General features: G+C 51.5%; 1 protein-coding gene across 18 annotated transcripts; it reads right to left on the bottom strand.

Moving 5' to 3' along the window:
- Window positions 1–1,095: 1,095 nt before the first annotated feature.
- On the bottom strand, window positions 1,096–17,049 carry Tnnt2 (troponin T2, cardiac). 18 transcript variants are annotated; one of them, XM_006529392.3, is made up of 18 exons: window positions 16,918–17,048; window positions 15,185–15,216; window positions 12,452–12,503; window positions 11,453–11,463; window positions 11,338–11,349; window positions 9,550–9,579; window positions 7,720–7,809; window positions 7,431–7,466; window positions 6,609–6,642; window positions 5,592–5,655; window positions 5,267–5,383; window positions 4,476–4,553; window positions 3,904–4,014; window positions 2,977–2,985; window positions 2,544–2,653; window positions 1,922–2,012; window positions 1,628–1,668; window positions 1,103–1,337 (listed from the first exon to the last, which is right to left on the bottom strand). In XM_006529392.3, exons 3-18 carry the CDS (start codon window positions 12,487–12,489, stop codon window positions 1,292–1,294), a joined length of 918 nt encoding a protein of 305 aa, XP_006529455.1. In that variant the 5' UTR covers window positions 12,490–12,503; window positions 15,185–15,216; window positions 16,918–17,048; the 3' UTR covers window positions 1,103–1,291. The 18 variants fall into 18 exon arrangements, with proteins under 18 accessions (NP_001123646.1, NP_001123650.1, NP_001123647.4 ...); XM_006529383.3 differs by lacking the exon at window positions 15,185–15,216 and having other exon boundaries at window positions 12,452–12,499; window positions 16,918–17,049; XM_006529394.3 differs by lacking the exon at window positions 11,338–11,349.
- Between the last annotated feature and the right edge of the window lie 925 nt (window positions 17,050–17,974).

The raw sequence follows: 17,974 nt of genomic DNA, 5'->3' as shown, positions 1-17,974 counted from the left end.
GCCTCACGCTCTTCTCTGTGCTTTCCCACCATGGTGGACTATGCCCTCTGTTGTTTAAACTGTGAGCTAGAATGAACCCTTTCTTTCTTAGGTTGCTTCTGCCTGGTATTTTGTTACGGCAAACAAGAATAGTAACTAATAGAGATGAACAAGCAAAGCCATGACCACAGGCTGAGCCCCTAGGGCCGTATTGTTTCTATGCCTGTACCGTTAATATCTGTTATGGGCTCCTAGCTCAGGATAAATAGCTCAGTACAGTGGCCAGGGAGCAGGGCAAGTGATTCTTGTAGGAATAGATCCATCTAATAGTGTGTGCTAGAAGGCCTAAGTTGGGCTTAAGTTGGGCTCAGTGCAACGAGAGGTGAGTCTACTTTGCCTCAGAGATCACGGGCAAAGTTCTGAGGCAAAACTCACAGGCTGATGGATAGCAAAGAAAAAACAGGGAGAAGGGATTCCAGCAGGGAGACCTGAGAAAGGCTGGGTGGTACAGGAGAACCTTCCCGCTTGGAGGATTGTCCTAGGGAGCTGATGGACCAAGTGCTTTGCTTCCTGCTCAGAAACTATGCCACCATGCTATCCTTTTCACTCTGAGATCTTTAAGCCCTGGAAGACATGCAGATCATGGGAAAGGGGAAACTGAGGCACTCAAGCTAGGCCAAGTCCCTTGGCAGCTCTAGCCTGAACAGCTGCCCAATGAAACCAGCCTTCCTTCCTCCCTCAAGGGCTCCCTGCCCCCTCAGACAGTGGGCTCTTAGTGCCCAGGCCAGGAGGAGAAAGAAAACAGCAGCCATTCAAAGAGGCTCCATTGTTCACCAGCAAATGACTCACATGGGAACGCTCCCTCCCTGTGTGACAGGCCTCTTCCTCAGCATGCTGTTCCTGGTGACTCTCACAGGCTAAAACATAAACCCTGCCCTCTGCCCGCACCTCCCTCCGGTTCTCAGAATGTATGCACGATACTCGGCCATCGGCTTCTCCCCAGCTGGGGGGAGGGGAGAAGAAGACCAGACTGGCATAAGTTCCTCCGAGTTGGACAGATACAAGGGTCTTGATTCTCTGTAACACTCAGGGAGGGGGCGGATGAGAAACACTATTCCATATGTGCAGTGTGTTGGCTTTTTATTGCTGGCATAGTGCGGGCATAGGGGTCAGGCAGAGTACTGGCTTCTAGCTAAGCCAGCTCCCACTATCCAAACAGGAGTCTGCATTGGGTGCCAAGGAGGACCCAGAGCTGGGATGCACGGGGCAAGGACACAAGCAGGGGGCACAGCTTTGACGAGAACAGTTTCATCTATTTCCAACGCCCGGTGACTTTGGCCTTCCCACGAGTTTTGGAGCTACAGGAGAAACAGGAACCCATCAGATGGGGGATGGGGTAGCAGTTCTCAATGGGACAGCGGGCAGGGGAGGGGAGATAAGGGTTGAGATGAGCATTCTGGAGCAGGGGTGGAATACAACAACCACCTTGGACCCCCTATCCCACCCTGCACTGGGTGCTGTGCCCAAGGCTGAAAGAAGGAAGCTGTGACTCAAAGAGAGGAGAAAGCTGGGGTCAGAACCCTGACAACAGGATGGGGAGAGGGGAGGTGGGATGCATCGTGCTAAGAGAAGGGCCAGAGACACTCACACTTTCTGGTTGTCATTGATCCGGTTTCGCAGAACGTTGATCTGGGGGCGGGGGAGGGGAAGCAGGGAAGATAAATTATAAAGTTGGGGCTCATTCAAGGAGGCCTGGGAGGAGGGAGGGGGCTCAGTGTCGAAGCAAGGGTACAAACAGGGTGGAGGGAAGTATGAGAACACGGTTGGAGACGGACCAGTGCATGGATTGCATGGGGACAGGGAAAAGGGGCCTGAGGGTCAGCGGTAGCAGGGACTAGGTCAAACCAGGAGCATGGCCGGATAGACACAGTGAGCAGCTCACTTCGTATTTCTGCTGCTTGAACTTTTCCTGCAGGTCGAACTTCTCAGCCTCCAGGTTGTGAATACTCTGCCACAGCTCCTTGGCCTTCTCTCTGCAGGAGCCACAATGGAAGCGAGGTGAGGAGCGATGAAGACAGGCGTGGAGTGGCCTTGGCTGGCTTTCACCCTGGTCCTAACTCAGCCTTCACGGGCCCCAGCCTGTCCTTGCACAGTTAGGTCTGCAAAGGGTGCCCACCTCCAGCCTGTGCTCTGGACCTGACCATTCTGGAATTCTGGCTCCTAGCTACTGTGCCCAGGGTTCAGGGACAGACACCAAGGGCTGCCACAACAGAGAGCTGGAAGTTGAGGAGAAGCCCTCTTGGTACAACAGAGCATCTAGATCTGCTTTTCCACCTCCCATGTGGATGTGGCCAAGCAGGAGCTCAGATAAGAAAAGGGCCTGCTTAGTTCTCTTTCCCTGTCGCCAAAGTTCACAGGGAGGCCTGACCTGCTGAGGCCTGGTGCCAGCACTGGAGCCTGGGCAAATGTGTGAGGGAGTGCCTCCCTCTGGCGGTTTACAGTGAGAAGTGCCTTCCATCTCACTCAGGAAGAGTGCCAGGGGCCACCCAACCAACTGTCCCCACCTCAGTTGGTCTTCATTCAGGTGGTCGATGGCCAGCGCCTTCCTCCTCTCTGCCAGGATCTTCTTCTTCTTCTCTCTCTCTGTCTGTCTCTTCCCACTCTTCCGCTCTGTCTGAAGGGGATGGTGAGCAGGGACACTTGGCTAGAGATGGTTCCTCCCCGTCCCCTGACCCTCCCAATACCCTGGGGAGTAGGGCCAGATCTGCAGAAAACTGGGTTCCTCCCCTATTGCTTTAGCAGCATGACACATCATTAGCTTCTGGATCCCGGCCCCCGAGAAAATGAGGCAGGGTCAAGGAAGGGGCCTAGGTGCCTTACCAGACCCTTCTCCAGACTCCTTCCTCCCACAACTCCTCCTCGAACAAGGTGTGCTCCCTCCCAGGGGGCTCTCTAAAGCTACAGTGAGGAGGAAGAGGACTGGAGGTTTGTACCCACCTGAGCTTGCTAAACCAGGAAACCATGAGAGAAAGACCCAGAGAGAAAGACCAAGACCGCCACAGAGATATGGAGAGGAGCAGGATGGGAGACAGGAAGACAGTAAGAAGGTGATTCACTGCTCAGCAGAGACTACCTGCTATGCCAAGCATAGGTCTGGGGCTTAGGACCGTGTGGTTTGGATTGCGTTTGCCTGGCATGGTCACTGCGAGTACAGAGACACACCAGCAGAAGTAGGGACTTAGGTTATCTAAAACAAAATATTCTGATGCCTCCATGCATACAAAAAAAAAAAAAAATCAGGCTTGGCTGGGCAAGTCCATGCCTTTATCCCAGCACTCAGGAGACAGAGGTTAAATGGATCTCTGTGAGTTTGAGGCAAGTCTCATCTACATAGTGAGTTCCAGGACAGCCAGGGCTATACAGTGAGACCCTGTCTCAAAAAAAAAAAAAAAAAAAAAAAGGTAGAAAGAAATCAATCAGAGCTCAGCCTTGAAAGGGAGATATCTAGTAGGCGTGAGGAACTGACTGGCCACAAGCAAACCACCCAACATCTGTGCAGCACACTCTTTTTATGTTTTACGTGTTAGCTCATCTGTCTCTTGGAAACTACAGGGCAAGCAGTACCAGGCCACATGAAAAAAAAGGAGGTTATTGCAGACCAGAGCATGGACTCCAGGACCCAAGATTCTCCCAGTTGTCCCTTTGGGGAGCCAGAATTTGGAGACATATTAGTGTTCTAACTGTCACACACAGCAGAGCCCTCCTACTGAAGCCATGGTCAGGCTGATAGACAGCTCAGGGGCTAGACATGAGCAGACCTTAGACTTCAGCCACAGCAGTTGGGAATTTCTTCATGGATCCAAGCAAAGGCGGCCTTGAGGATACACTGGGGTGTCCTGGTGCCCGATGCTGCTTTGCACCTACCTTCTGGATGTACCCTCCAAAGTGCATCATGTTGGACAGAGCCTTCTTCTTCCGGGCCTCATCCTCAGCCTTCCTCCTGTTCTCCTCCTCCTCACGCCGGGCCCTCTCTTCCTGTTGTCATGGAGATGGAATGAATAGATCAATGGCAAGGGTGGGGGATGAAGAGGGTATTCCTTACAAATGAGATCAGCTCTCTTCCCACTGGACGAGGAGCTCTTTGAGGTACCTTCTGGCACAAGATGGGCATGCTGAAGTCTACTGAATGGATAGATGAATTGTTGTATGAATGAGTTAATGAAGCCTTGATTCATGTCTATAAAATCCCACCATGCCCCCAGGCTGAGAGGCCCTCAGTCTCCATGTAGCCTGCACTAGGGAAGGGATGGGGGCTAGAGGGTCTTAAAATCATGGACATGAGGCCCTGGTCTGTCTGTCTGTCCTGTTCATTGGTACGATGTCAACACTGGGTCAATGACATGGATTTATGTGATGTGATAAATGCTGCCACTTGAACCAATGTCTGTGAAGAGATATGGGACCGAGGGCTCAGTGGCCGGGCTAGGGTCACTCACAGCCAGGCGGTTCTGCCTTTCCTTCTCCCGCTCATTGCGAATACGCTGCTGCTCGGCCCGCTCTGCCCGACGCTTTTCCTAGGGAGAAAGGCAGACACTCCTGTGTGTGCCCATGAGCAATGGTAGGAATCCAGTACAGGAATCCAGAGGTAGCCCCTCCTCCAAATGCTTGTGCTCAGCCTGCCCCATGGGTGCAGATGGAAGTGGCCCATCGCAGATGGAACCTCCAGAAGAGTATCCCATCTAGGTAAGGACAGCCACCTGAAAGCCCACTAGAGGCTGTCTCAACTTTGTAGGAAATGACAAGTGGTTTCTCTTGTCTCCCTCAAAGGCTATATCCATATTCTGGCCCCAGCCTCAGCCCCAGCCCCAGCCCTGGCAGCAACTCTGCGCTGAGATTTATGACTGGCATGCTCAGTTGAGAAAAATGGGTGGTTAGGTGCAGAAAAACAAGGAATCAAAGAATCTCTTCTCAGAATGGAATTCTGAGTATCATCTAGGATTCCACAAGCTGATCCCATGCTCCCTACGTTAGTGAGGCAGCTCTGACTGATGGGGTCAGGAACAGGGAGAGCACAGACATTTGACTCGTCTGTGGTCTATAGCCAGTGGTGCCTAGTTAGGCTCCGCGAGAGCCAGAACTTATCAGGGTCAGTTCCTGTTGGCAAGGAGCACCCACAGTGACAGGCAGGTGGCAGGGGCCCAAGCAGAGCAGTGTCCAACAGGTTGGCAGCTTGAGGCGGGCTGCAGGGGAAGGGGGACAGGGCAAACTGTGACAGAGTGGCACATACGATCCTGTCTTTGAGGGAAATCAGCTCCTCTTCCTCCTTCTTCCTGTTCTCGAAGTGAGCCTCGATCAGAGTCTGTAGCTCATTCAGGTCCTTCTCCACGCGCTTCCTGTGGATGTCCTGTGGGGAGAGCCTGCCTGAGAGCCTGCCGCGCCCATGAAATGGGTGGCTCAATGCAAAAGGTACTGGCTTGGCTTAGCGCCTGAACCTGAACCATCCTGCCAACAACGGCCTGCTCGCAGCCCACAAGATCAGGAACTCTGTCACTTGTATGAAAGCTCTGGTCACCACCCCAGCCTGGCTCGCTCCACCCAGAGCCACCACTCACATCAAAGTCCACTCTCTCTCCATCGGGGATCTTGGGTGGCACCAAGTTGGGCATGAAGAGCCTGCTGCAGAGAGGAATGGAGAGTCAGGGGTCACCAGAGCAACTGGGGACATGAGGGACTATGCGTTCCTGGAGCCTCTGGGGACTTTATCCTGCAGGAATGTTCACCTCTGTCATAATGTCCACACCAATGTCTACCTCACTTGCTCAGACATTCACGGAGGTAATTTCATATCTGTCCTCTCACTAGATCCCTGAAGGGGGCAGTGCTGACCTCCATTAGGAAAACCAAGGCTTAAAACTACACAGCTAGAAAACAGAAGAGCGGAGCTAAGATGGCGTCCCTAGGTGGATCTCTGATCCTTGATTTCCTCATATGCTTGTGCGCCTTTAGCTAAAAGAAGATGCTCCAGGATACACAAAGCAGCCCACACAGGGGACTAACAGAGCTATGATCAGCATGGGCCACTAAAGGCCAGTAGGGTACTAAAGCGCCATCTGCTGGCAGGATAAACATTGCCAAGAAGGAAATGCTCCCTGTCCTGATGGCCCCACTCACAGCCACCAGATGTGGTTCCAGGTATGAGATAAAGCTGCCCTGCTCTGCCCTTTTGCAGTTCCCTGAAGCTGTCGTGCCTAGGACATAACATAATTTCACTGCTTGGCTCCCTAAAGTTTACATCGCTTCTCTCCTCGGTCCCACCCCAGCAAAGAGGAAAGTCATCCTATGGAATAGATAATGTGTCTGTCCAAGGCCATGACTAGCCCTTCCCCACTCTGTAGATGAATGTACCTCTCTGTCCATATTAGTATAAATAATTGGTAGTGAAGTCAAGGCGACGTTCAGCTCCCATTCCTCCCTTGGTGTAGTTCAACCAGTTCAACTCCCGGTGGAAGTCTGAGCCAACCACAGAGCCTGCCTGCGCATGCACACATGCACTCCTGTCGCTTCCTGGTCACCCTCCCTCACAGGCCTCTGCCTTCAGGGCCTTACTATAGATAGGTGCATTCACTCACCTGGGCTTGGGTTTGGTGTCCTCTACTGGACCTTCTGGAGGAGAGAGATGGAGGTATGGGGTCAGAAAGCCTGAGTATTGCCACCTCCACCCTGAGCTGGGCACCTATGGGCCTCTGTCTCCCCATCTGCACAGGGAGTCTCTCCCAGGTCTAGTAGATCTGGACTTCCATAATCACCAACAAGCATGAAGGTGACCTGGAGGTGAGGTCGCAGAGAATGGCTGGCTGTGTTTATAGGCCCAGGACACTCGCCTGTTCTAGGCTAGGAAGATTGCTTCTCAGATTTTGTAGTAATGCACAGTCCTGTGGGAAGGTTGCAGGGGCCCTGAGCCTAGAACCCCTCTCAGGCCTGCCCAATGTTTTGTACCTTGGACTTCCTGTTGGCCACAGAGCCAAGGGAGTTAGTGGGCATAATTCCAAGGCCTGGTTGGCTATCCCCTGCCTTAGGTGTGACTGGAAACAACTGACAGAGGCTGCAGCCTAACAGGGACCATGATGCCACAGTATGGACCATGCATGTCTTGGAAGTCGTTCCTCCAAACATCAGTCCTCACTGGCATTGCCTGGGTACCAGGAGTGTCAGGTGTGACTGTTACTTCTGAGAGCAGGGGCTAGACACTGGGTCTCTCTCCTGTTGGACACTAAGGCTACTTCTCTGAGATGAAGACAAAGGTTTTGAGTCCCACCCTCCCAAGCCCAGCAAGTACCACCAAATTCTGGCTTCCAACCCTTTCCTGTACACCCTCTGGTTACACAGGAATCCCTGGACACAGTCTCACCCAAGGCTACTATGAGGAGTTCTCTTGTGCCAGCATCACTTACCTTCAGCATCTTTGGCTTCTTCATCAGGACCAACCTCTAAACAAAACATGATCAATCAACAGAGGTCCTGTTCCAACTCAGATTCCCCCAAGAGCATTCCCCATGGTCAGGCAGGATATTCTGCTGGTTTGTAGGGTCAACCACAAACGAAGCTCTGTATTGACAATCATCACCCAGAAAGCAGACTGCTGCATCCCCCGAGCCCAGACAGGGACACAAGCTAGCAAGCACCTGTTGGACGACTTAAGACACCACCCCTAGCCCCTCATCCCCTCACCCTGGGCTGTACCTTCTACGTTGGCCTCCTCTGTCTCAGCCTCACCCTCAGGCTCAGGTTCAGCCCCACCAGCCTCCTCCTCCTCCACTGCCTCCTCTTGCTCTGGAGAGGTAAAAAAGACACCATGACCAACTGACCCTCTCTCTTAACGTGCAGAAAGCACCCCCAGAACAGAGATCACATCGGGAGGGTAGAACAGAGCCAGTAACATCCAGGCTCACATGATATAGGAGCCACAGACCCAAATGACAGAGGAATGCTGTTTGGCTCCTGGTTCAAACTGGAGCACAAAGCCACGCCCAGCCCAGGACTACTTCTGCAAGCAAAGATTCCTATAACCTCACCCACTCATCTACACTCTCATCCATGCCTCAACCGCCCCCCAAGTAAGTCAGTGCCCCAGAGTTCCCTGTCTGCTCCTTTGCAGGTAAAGTGAAATCCAACAGAAGGGTCCCATCTGACTGGTAAGTACCCCTAAATTTGGCTCCCTGAGAGTTTGGAAATCTGAGCTGGGTCTTCCCTAGTGTAGAAACACATTATATACATAGATAAAATATAATGGTGTGGCGGTGGGAAACACCAGTGACAGGACATCAAGACTCACTGCTGGGGACTAGTTGGGGTGAAGTTCTGTCTAGCCTCTTTCTGTCCAGTTTAGCACTAGCTTCCCCCATGACCTTCCTGGGGACAGAAATCCATCGTCTTCCCCAACTGTTCACCCCAGAGGTGCTGGCACCACAGGACAGGTCCTGACTAAACTGAGGTGCTAGGGAAAGTCTGTTGTGAATCCAGTGTCTCTTCAAGTCCTTCTTCCAAACCCAACAGAGGTTGTGCGGGCGGATGAAAGGTCCAATAGTTAGAGAGATGTGCTACCCAGAAGGTTGCCAGCAGTTTCTATTTTCATCGTTTGCTTGACAGGATGTGGATGGACCCCGCCTCTCCCAACATTCTGAAGGGACAGACAGATTAGGGAGACAGGATGCCATCCAGACCATGACTCAGCTTGGCGGAAGTGCTTGTAACATTCAGTGATTGATAGACTGACAAGTGGTGGCCCCTTGGCAGAGGGAGAAGAAACACCTCAGGACAGAAAGAACCATCAGAGGAGAGAGGGCCTCCACCCCCACTGCCTCATCGTCTCTGCCCTCCTTTCTTAGGACTGGGTCCCCACTGAAGTCCTGGGGTGCCTCTTCTTTCAACCCTCCAGGAGGTTTGTCAGGTAGCATAAGAGTAGAGGAAGGTGGCCAGCTATGGGGTCCACCCTGAGGCCACCTCTTCTCCCATTCACCCTAAGTTTCATTTTCCTGTGCCACGTGCCATGGGCCCAGTGGTCATTTAGAAGCCCAAGGAACAGGTCACACTTAGGCCTCCCTGGACATCACTGTAGGAAAGCCAGTCCTAAAATTAAGCCCCATTCTGTCTCCCCTCGCCTCCTGTTACCCCCAAGAAGCAAGTCCACCTTCACCCCACCTCTCAGCAGAACACATCTGAAAGCTGACATCATGTCCTTTCTGCTCTGGCTATTTCTGGCCTTTTCTGTCCCCAGAGCCCAACCTTGCCTTAGGCAAAACAGGGAAGGTCCCCACATGAACACTGACATGAGCAGTGGAGCAGCTGGGGTTTGTTCCTATCACAGGAATCCTTCTGTGACCATATGTGGAGCAGGTGGGAAGACAGGATAGCCCAGATCCTTCCCACTTCCCTCCCAGAAGGAAAAGAGGGAATGGGGGAGGGGTCCTAGGGTCCTGGCCCTCTGAAGTTGTTGGTCTCCCTAGCCTAAGCCCAGAGCCCAGGAGGAGCAAGAAAGCAGGGACAGGCACAGGATAGGGAACGCTGTACTACCGTCCTCCTCTTCTTCACTCCAGTCTTCCTCTTCCGGGTGCAGGAGGTGGCGGTGGCGACAGCAAAGGGAGCAAGCAGAACAGGTTAGTGTGCGGTGCAAAGCCTGGCAGCAGCGCAGACCACAACCAGCTCAGAGTTAGGCCTGAACTCTGATTCACAAGTCAACATTCAAGCAATATGGCAGCCTCACTCCTCGTGACATGCCTGAGCCTCAAGGACCATTGCCTGCCAACCACTACTGAGGATGGAGCAGCTTAGCATGCCTAGCAACTGAAAGCATTGAGAGAGAAGCGCCCCAGCTACAGGCCCTGGCTTCTCGCTCACTGAAATGGTAGACCCCAGTAGCAGGGAGAATAGGAAAAGATTTGACTCCCCCTCCAAGTACCCCACATTCCTGCTCTGAATGAGTTTTTGGACTGTCCCACAGAACATCTACCAAATCCCAGAATCACGGGTAGGAAAGTCCCACTGGGGGCCATACTAAGGGAGCTGGCATGGGCTGTTGGAAGGCCTGGGCTCATAATCTGAGGAGCCTGACCACTTCCCCGTTGTTCGTGATGCAAATCTCTGGTTAAGGAATTGCTTAACAGCGGTGGGAAGACCCTTTCCCCTAGAAACAAGACTCTTAGGATTATCTGTCCTATCGGTTTCAGCCACTCATCTGGACCTTTCCCTTCTGAGCCAGAGGGGCTGCCTCAGGCCATTCAGGGCAAGCAAGGTAACTTGCAAAAGCTGTATGGGCTTCAATGAGATGTTCTTTAGCTCCCAGAAAGATCCAACTGTGTGTAGTAGTCAGGATGGAGGTTACAAATCTGGCTCAAGTCTGTTTGTTAAACCCTACCACCCAGAACCTCCTGCCATTTGCAGGAAAATCCTCCAAGGTAAAAGAACCCCCAGCAGGCAGGGTCCCTGCTACAGAGGAGGATACAGGCAGCTGAGCTCTTGATCCAAAATACATTTCTGAAGCTGGACATGGTGGCTCATGTCATGCCTAATAGCCCAGCACTGAAACTGAGGCAGGAGGATTGAAAAGCCATGGTTTGGAGATTTAGCTCAGTGGTATGAATGCTAGATGGACCAGGGTGAGCGATCTTTCTAATGGCTCCTGAAAATCAGACATGGCATTTGTGGGCATTTTCTGCTCCTGCCTGTTGTGTGGCCACATGACTCAGGACAGGTTTAAAGAAGCAAGAGGCTCCCCATTTTAACCAGAAGGCCTGGAAAGTGGGGAGGTACAGCACCTGGATCTTCAAAGACCCATTTCCTTCTGTCCATATATGATATGGACTTTATATGATATGCCTTTATATATCATATGTCCATATATGATATGCCTTTGCCAAACCACTGCAAGCCAGGCTCCAGCTTGCCGGTGGTGAAGAAGCCAGGAGTCATAGGGACATTGTGGCCTGGAAGAACAGGGAGAGAGAGAGAGAGAGAGAGAGAGAGAGAGAGAGAGAGAGAGAGAGAGAGAGAGAGAGAGGAGCCCAAGCCAAGGAGGGTGGCATGTCATCATATCCTAGAGCAGGGGACAGCAAGATGGAACTTAGCCAGGTTGCAATAAAGCTTCATGTCCACAGAAAATATCCTGATTAACGTAGCACTTTCAGATTCATAATCACATTTGAGAAAACAGTAAATGGGATGTTCTTGGGCCCATTCATGCATTGTGGTTATATGTTTGTTTAATGGTGCTTATCTTTTCTAATTTTTAAGACAAACTGTCTTCCCAGAAACACTGGCCTCCTGATACTCCTCTCTGGCTCCCCACCTGCCCAAGGAACATACCTTCCACAGCTTCTGCTCATAAGAGAAGGTCAGGGCAAAAGAGAAGAGAGAGAGGGTGAGTCAGATTCCAGCCAGACTGTCCTGCATCTGTGTGGATATCCCCTTGAGCTCTTACCTTCCTGTTCCCTAGATATGAAAGAAGATGCTGTCAGTACCAAAGCACTACACACACACACACACACACACACACACACACACACACACACACACACACACCTCCACACACCTCCACACAATGACCTTTCTTGAAGCCAGCCAGCCCCCTCTTCTTGTTCAAAAGGCATCTGTTTTCTGCCCCTGCCCTGCAAAGGCAGCCTGACTCACCCTTCTCAGCCAGCACTATCCCTATCCGCCATTGTCCCCAGCCAACTTCTAGGTCAACAACCTTGGGGTCCAGCATTCCTGCCAGTTCTCCCTCTCACCTCACCTCTAAGTTCTCCCAGGCAGTTTTCCTTTCTAGGAAGCTCTTCTTTCCCAAGTCTCTCTCCAAATGCTGTCAAGTGGGGCCTACCTTCTCCACACTTCTGCCTCCCCAAGTTCCTATGCCACATCTGCATGCTCCATGTCTTTGCTAAGTCCTTCTGTGGTTCCTATCTCGGCAGCTCCAAGGAAAAGGAGGCTCTGTGGGAGGCTCTGTGTGACCACCCTGACGAGATCTCTCTATGGAATACTTGTTGGACTGCTTAACCGTGTGACACCATTGGCTTCTCCAGGACAGGCCTGTAGACAGGCACTGTGGGGTGACTTGAGACCTAAGGAGGCAGGATCCCTTGGGGCAGGATGGGAAATACCATTATTTCTGAGGTCTCGGGGGAGCTGTTGAACGGTTGGCAGTTTCAACAGCCCCAGCTTCTCAGCTTGCCTCCTGGCGGCCAGTGCACCAGTAAAGTAAGACCCTGTTGGCCCTGGAACTGAGTTGTGTATTCCCAAAGTCCCCAGCCTGAGGTCTGCCTGAGATCTGCTAATTAGAGCTACAGAGATAGGAAGGAAGGGAAGAAATTCCATCCTGCAAACAGGCACGGCCACTCCTTCCAGCATGAGAGTTGCAAGTTTCGATGGCTCACGGGTGGGTGTGAGGGGACAACACAGGAGACAAGATGCTCTCGATACTTACTCCTCGTACTCCTCCACCACCTCCTCGGCGTCAGACATGCTCTCGGCTCTCCCTCCAGAAAGAGAAAAAACGTCACTGCAGGTGAGAAGATATAGCTGCCTCCCACGGGAGCCCTCTGCACCTAGCTAGACTCCATTGTGTGACTCCACTGTGTGACTAGTGGGAAGCTAATTTCTTCCTCTGCAAAGAAGCAACCATGACACCTGAACAACACAGCAAGGCAGCCAACTGGTGTCCCCCAGTTCCCTGTCCCCGAGCAGGCAAGCCACCCTGGATTTCATGTTCCTGTTTGTAATCCTCAAACAAAGGTTAGTCATTGTTTCTGCACTTTCCAGGGGAGCAGATCGTCCTAGTGAACAGCACCCCATTTCTGTTCTCACTGGACATTTTCATTCTGGCACGGAGCTCCCCTGGGAAACTGGGTGGCAGGAACTGGAGCCCTGCACAGCGTGGAACTCAACTTTTAAAAGAGATAAATGACTATTGCATTTTCTCAAGCTACTGCCCTCATGAGAAAAGCCAACTGTAACGGTCATATGCGGGATGACTCCAGCTGTGCTGTGCGACTGGTTCCTTTAATAGCTTTCTTGAAATGGTGAGATTATAAAGATGGAGAACAAGTCATTGGGACTCTCACAAGAGAAGTGGAAATGGTAATAAAAACATACACAAGGGATCCCTATTGGCCTTTTAAAAACGTATTTGTGCAGCTACAGTGTACTTGTGTATAATAAATAAATAAATCTTTTTAAAATGTGTGTGTGTGTGTTCGCACACATGAATGTTATAGTGCATGTGTGGAGGTCGGAGGACAGCTGATTTTCATCTTCCAGCTTGTAGGTCCCAGGGATCGAACTCGGGTTGTCAGGTTTGATGGCGAGTGTTCTTACCACTAAGCCCTCTCACAGGTTCCCTCGTGGGCCTTGGCTGTAGAGATGATCACATGAATATATTCAGGTTAAAACTGTATAGAATTCAACTCAAACACCGCACGAGTGATGCAGGGGGTGGGGTGGTCTGAGAGTGCATATAAACTGAATCAGTCACTATACACTGTGTGTATGACATTATATAATTTTGATGTTGCACTATATAATGTTGTATTATTATTGTCTAGGGAATGCAAGACAACAGGGCACAAGAAACTTTTTCTGTAATCTTTTTTTTTTTAAGATTTTTTTAAAATTTGTATTATGTGTGTCTGTGTGAGTATGTGCACACATGAGTTCAGGTGCATTCAGAAGAGGAATTCAGAGCCCCTAAAGCTGGAGTTACAGGTGACTGTGAGCCACCTGACATGGATGCTGGGACCCTACTTTGGATCCTTAAGTATGTGTTCTTAGTTGCTGAGCCACCTCTCCGGCCCTTTTGTATTAGAGCTGCGTAATAGTCCACAGAATCTCAATAAAGATTCCAACTTTAGGGTTTCCCTGGGAAACCGGTGGAGATGTTCCTTTAACTGTGGCAGGAACAGCAGTGGCTTCAGGCTCCCTTCTGTTAGCTGCTGAGGTGCTGGTGTGTTTGGAGCACAGAGGAACCTCCTCAGTTCGGTTCTCTCTAAATGATGGAGTGCAGACATGCCCGCTAAGGGACCCTGTGAGGATCCAGCAGATATGAATGAGCGGATGCTTAGACATGGCCAAGTGTAGTCGTACGAACTCTGTAGTCACAGGAAGCCATGGGCAGAGGTGGAAAGAGTAAGGTCTCGGTATGAGATTCATCTGCCTCTGAATGCTGCCTCCCTAGAGTCCTTGACTATGACATTGGAAAGGTCATGTTTTCCCAGAACATAATTCCCTTTGGGAAATATCTCCTCCCCTGTGGTGTATGAAACAGAATGTCAAGATTAGAGATAGTGCTGTAGCCTGACCTGGTGTACAAATTCACCCCGTTTTATTATAACCCAAGTCCTGAAGGCATCTCAGTGCCTGGCCCAAAGACAATAGGCACATTGACTGAAATGTTGACAATGCCCCTTGTTCTTTGCAATATAATTTCCTGACCAAAAAAAAAAAAAAAAAACAGGGCAAGGGGGAGTATAAGCCCCCAGTGTGACAAACTCAAGATCGGTAGAAGCAACGTGATTGACAGGACCACCCTCGTGTCTTTCTCTTGTGTCCTGTTTCCTGCCCACACTGAAGCCATCCCCTGTAGTCTGACCCACATTTCCAGTACAGAAGGCTGGGATATGGATGGTCCTGCCCTTGTCTTTTCCAGTTTCCCACATATATCCTAATGCAGAGAAGAGGGCTGAGACCCCAGGTACACATCTACAGACATCCATGAGATGCAACACACTGCTAGTTACACTGATGGGCAGCACGAGGCCGCCCTTGACACGGACAGGTATCCAGGAAGCAGGGAGTTCCCAGATGCTCTAAGTAGAGACTGCCTCAGACTCAGAACTCACTGCGACTTGGGGCTGGTCCAGGCCTGCTCAGCTGGAAACAAGCAAAGCAACTCCTCACATTGCTCCCTCCGCTGAAGTAGGACCGAGACTGTGGGGAGGAGCCCTGCTCAAGTGGAACCCCGGACAGCAGCCCCACGCAACATGTCACCCTGACCTGCCACCGTCCCCACATTTAGATAGTGAAAAACCAAACGTGTGAGGTGTCTTAACAGTGGGTGGAGCTGTGTTCTAGTGAGAAGATTTGGATACCAAATGACCTCCACGTAGACCTCGGGATGAGCACGGCCACTCCTGAGTCCAGGAGTCTGGTAGTGTAGACTCACCTTGTCCAGACCCCAGGGGGAGCTATCAGGACCTGTGAGGAGGAGACCATTGCCTGGGATGGGGATGAGGGGAACGATCTGGAAGTGGGAGGTGTGTGGCTGCCCCAGGGCTTCTCTCCTGCCCTCCCACAAGCTTACAATCACTGGGGCAGATGAGAAGAAGTGGGAACACCTTGGTTCCTGTCCCCGGGAACACCAGGAAATGCATCCCAAAAGAGCACTGAGAGCACTAAGAAGTGCTCCCACAGAGGACCACACCTAAGCCAGGTGAATTAAGGGGATGCTGAACCTGAGGGCTACCAAATAGGAGGAGATGGGGGAGCTGGAGGGGTAACTAGGAGCATGTCCCCAGGGCCCTGCGCTTTCACCACCTTCTTACCATCTGACCACCCTCACAACAAGCCACAGGGGTCACCTTTCATGGGCAATAAAGAAAAACAGCAGAAGCCAGAAGATGACTCTTTGGGGGATCAAAAGGTCTGAGTTTTAAGCCCAGCTTTTACTGTGTGGCCTTAGGCTGGTCACTTAAGCTCTCTGAAGTTTTAGTCATTTTACCTATAAAAGAGCTTAGCTTCAGATTCTGGCCTTTCCATGTCTGAGGACCACAGGCTCTGTCCTTCAGCCTGTGTCCACAGCATTAAGCTGAGATCTTCCTAAAACTCCAGCTGTTAGCCCATGAGCTGAGGTATCAGCAGAGGGGAGAAGGGAGGGGCAAAGGCAACTTGATCCCCTCAGATTCTTCTGCTCAGAGAAAAGGACTTGTACTGTGAGAAGAGGGGCAGAGGAGCAATCCTAGAGGTCAGGTGACTTCCCAGCCGGACACCCTGTAGAATGCGCTGGAAATGTCTTACACTCGAAGCAATTACGTCCTGAACAATCCCTCACTATCCCAGAAGTCAGAAAAGCCACCTACAATGTGAAGGCTCTGAACAAGAGCCATCCCTAAGGGCAGGTTGGGGTGAAGCAAGGGCCACACTGGCAGGAACATAGTGGGTCCCAGGGAAACCTTTCCAATGTTGACAAGCTTAGCCTGCCTCTCCTGGGAAGGGATATGGACTCCTCTGCACCCCCCACCTTCGCCCCCCCAGTACTAGCCACCCTAGACCTCCTCCAGGAGTGGAATCCCACCTGCTCCCAGAAGCCCAGCGGAGATGGGACATCTCCTTGGAGGAGCCCCACCTGCCTCTGAACATTTCTCCTCTCTCAGTGCTTCTAGGATAGCATCTTTGTTCCTGGACATGAGAGCTAGACCCCTATAGCTAATATAGCTATGGTCTTACCCTGCTCTCTGGGCCTCTAGAAGAAAGGATTGGGTAGTCCTTAACCTAAATCTGAGAAATCCAACTGGTTAGGGTTCTGTTGTATTTAATGGCCCAGCAATGCTCTAGGCTACTCTACTCATAAATAAAATAATGTAAGATCTTGGGAGGGAAAGCAATCTAGTCAAGACTTTGAAACCACAAAGCATCTTCAGGGGCAGATCGGGACCTCCAACTCACTTCCCGTCAAGAATGCAAGCACTCTCCACTCCACAGCACTCATGTTAGAGTCTGTCCTGGAAACACCCACTCTGAATGTGGAGGTAGGTGTTATCCTCTCTTGAAAGGGCCATGGATTTCCTGGTAACCACTCAGGGTGGACACAAGCAAAAGACTAAGGAGAGATGTCAGGAACAAATCCCTCATGTTCCCCCACTGACCTCTGTCCCTTCCTAGAGCTCCCCCTTGTCTTACCTCTGAACAGGGACTGCACACAGGTCTTGAGGTATCTGTTCAGCCTCAGCAGGGACTGGCTGAGGGCAGGGCATGGGGAGAGCTTTAAGCAGGCATGTGGGCTGGGGCCTTGTGAGCCAAGCCCCGCGGAGGGAGGAATGTGCAGCAGGAGATGGGGGGGGGGGGGAACAACACAATGGGGGGTGTTGGCTGCTATTTTGGCAGGTGCCCGGCACAGGGCTAAAAGAACAAGTACCCCACGCCATATAAGCTCATGTGGTCCTCCAGCTGCTCAGATAAAGCTATTTAAAACCAGAGCAGATATGCAGGGAACAGGCTTGTAACATAAACCAGCTGTCCCTCTTGAGAATCCCGATAAAGCAGATGCCAGGAGCCCAGGCCCAGAAGAGCAAGCTGGGAGCAGAGTTGAGGGCAGAAGTCAACCTCAGAGACACTTCACGAGCCTCTGAGCCAGGTCCTAGGGAACAAAGGACAAGAACACTGTTGGAAATGAGGCTGGGGGTAATGACGTCCTCTGGGCTGCTGGCTGCTTCTCATGAGCCAAATGGCCTCAGGCAGATAGATGGCTCTGCAGGCCTTGGTGAGGGTATCTAGTCTTCTCCATGAGCCCCAAGGCCACACACTATGTCATCCTCACAGAAGTAGCCTCCTTCCTTCCGCTGGCGGAAGTAACTCAAGAATGGCCACTCTCCTTAGTCTGGCAGTAAGAGTGTGGTAGAGGGGATTATTGGAATTCTCCCCGGGCTTAGAAACTGTGGTCATGGCGAGCTGCTGTGTCTGGCTTGCTCACTAGATCAAAAGATCCATAAGATCAGGACCAAGTTTGTACTGCAGCTTGAACATTTATGTCCACCAGCCCACACAGAGTGACTGGCACAAGGTGGGGCTCAGGGGGTGATGAGAACTAAAAGGAAACTAAGTTAGGGGGCAGCTGGCTCTCTCCATTCCAGTCTTCTCAGCAGGTCCCAGCAGAATCTGAAGGACATGTACTACCACCAACCAGGCCCAACTTTCCAGGCGCCCCAAGCCCTGAGATCCCTTGACGCTTCCAGACACT

This window comes from Mus musculus, chromosome 1 (genome assembly GCF_000001635.26).
Source record: "Mus musculus strain C57BL/6J chromosome 1, GRCm38.p6 C57BL/6J".
Classification (NCBI taxonomy): domain Eukaryota; kingdom Metazoa; phylum Chordata; class Mammalia; order Rodentia; family Muridae; genus Mus; species Mus musculus.
Note: the sequence above shows the minus strand (reverse complement) of the source record. Positions and strands in the feature narration are given on the sequence as shown.

Coding starts and splice junctions, on each gene's coding strand:
- Tnnt2 (XM_006529383.3), bottom strand. CDS start 16,991: ATGCCCTGCCCTCAGCCAGTCCCTGCTGAGGCTGAACAGATACCTCAA. Junction 12,500..16,917: donor TGTGCAGTCCCTGTTCAGAG/GTAAGACAAGGG, acceptor TTCTGGAGGGAG/AGCCGAGAGCATGTCTGACG. Junction 1,338..1,627: donor ATCAATGACAACCAGAAAGT/GTGAGTGTCTCT, acceptor TTTCTCCTGTAG/CTCCAAAACTCGTGGGAAGG.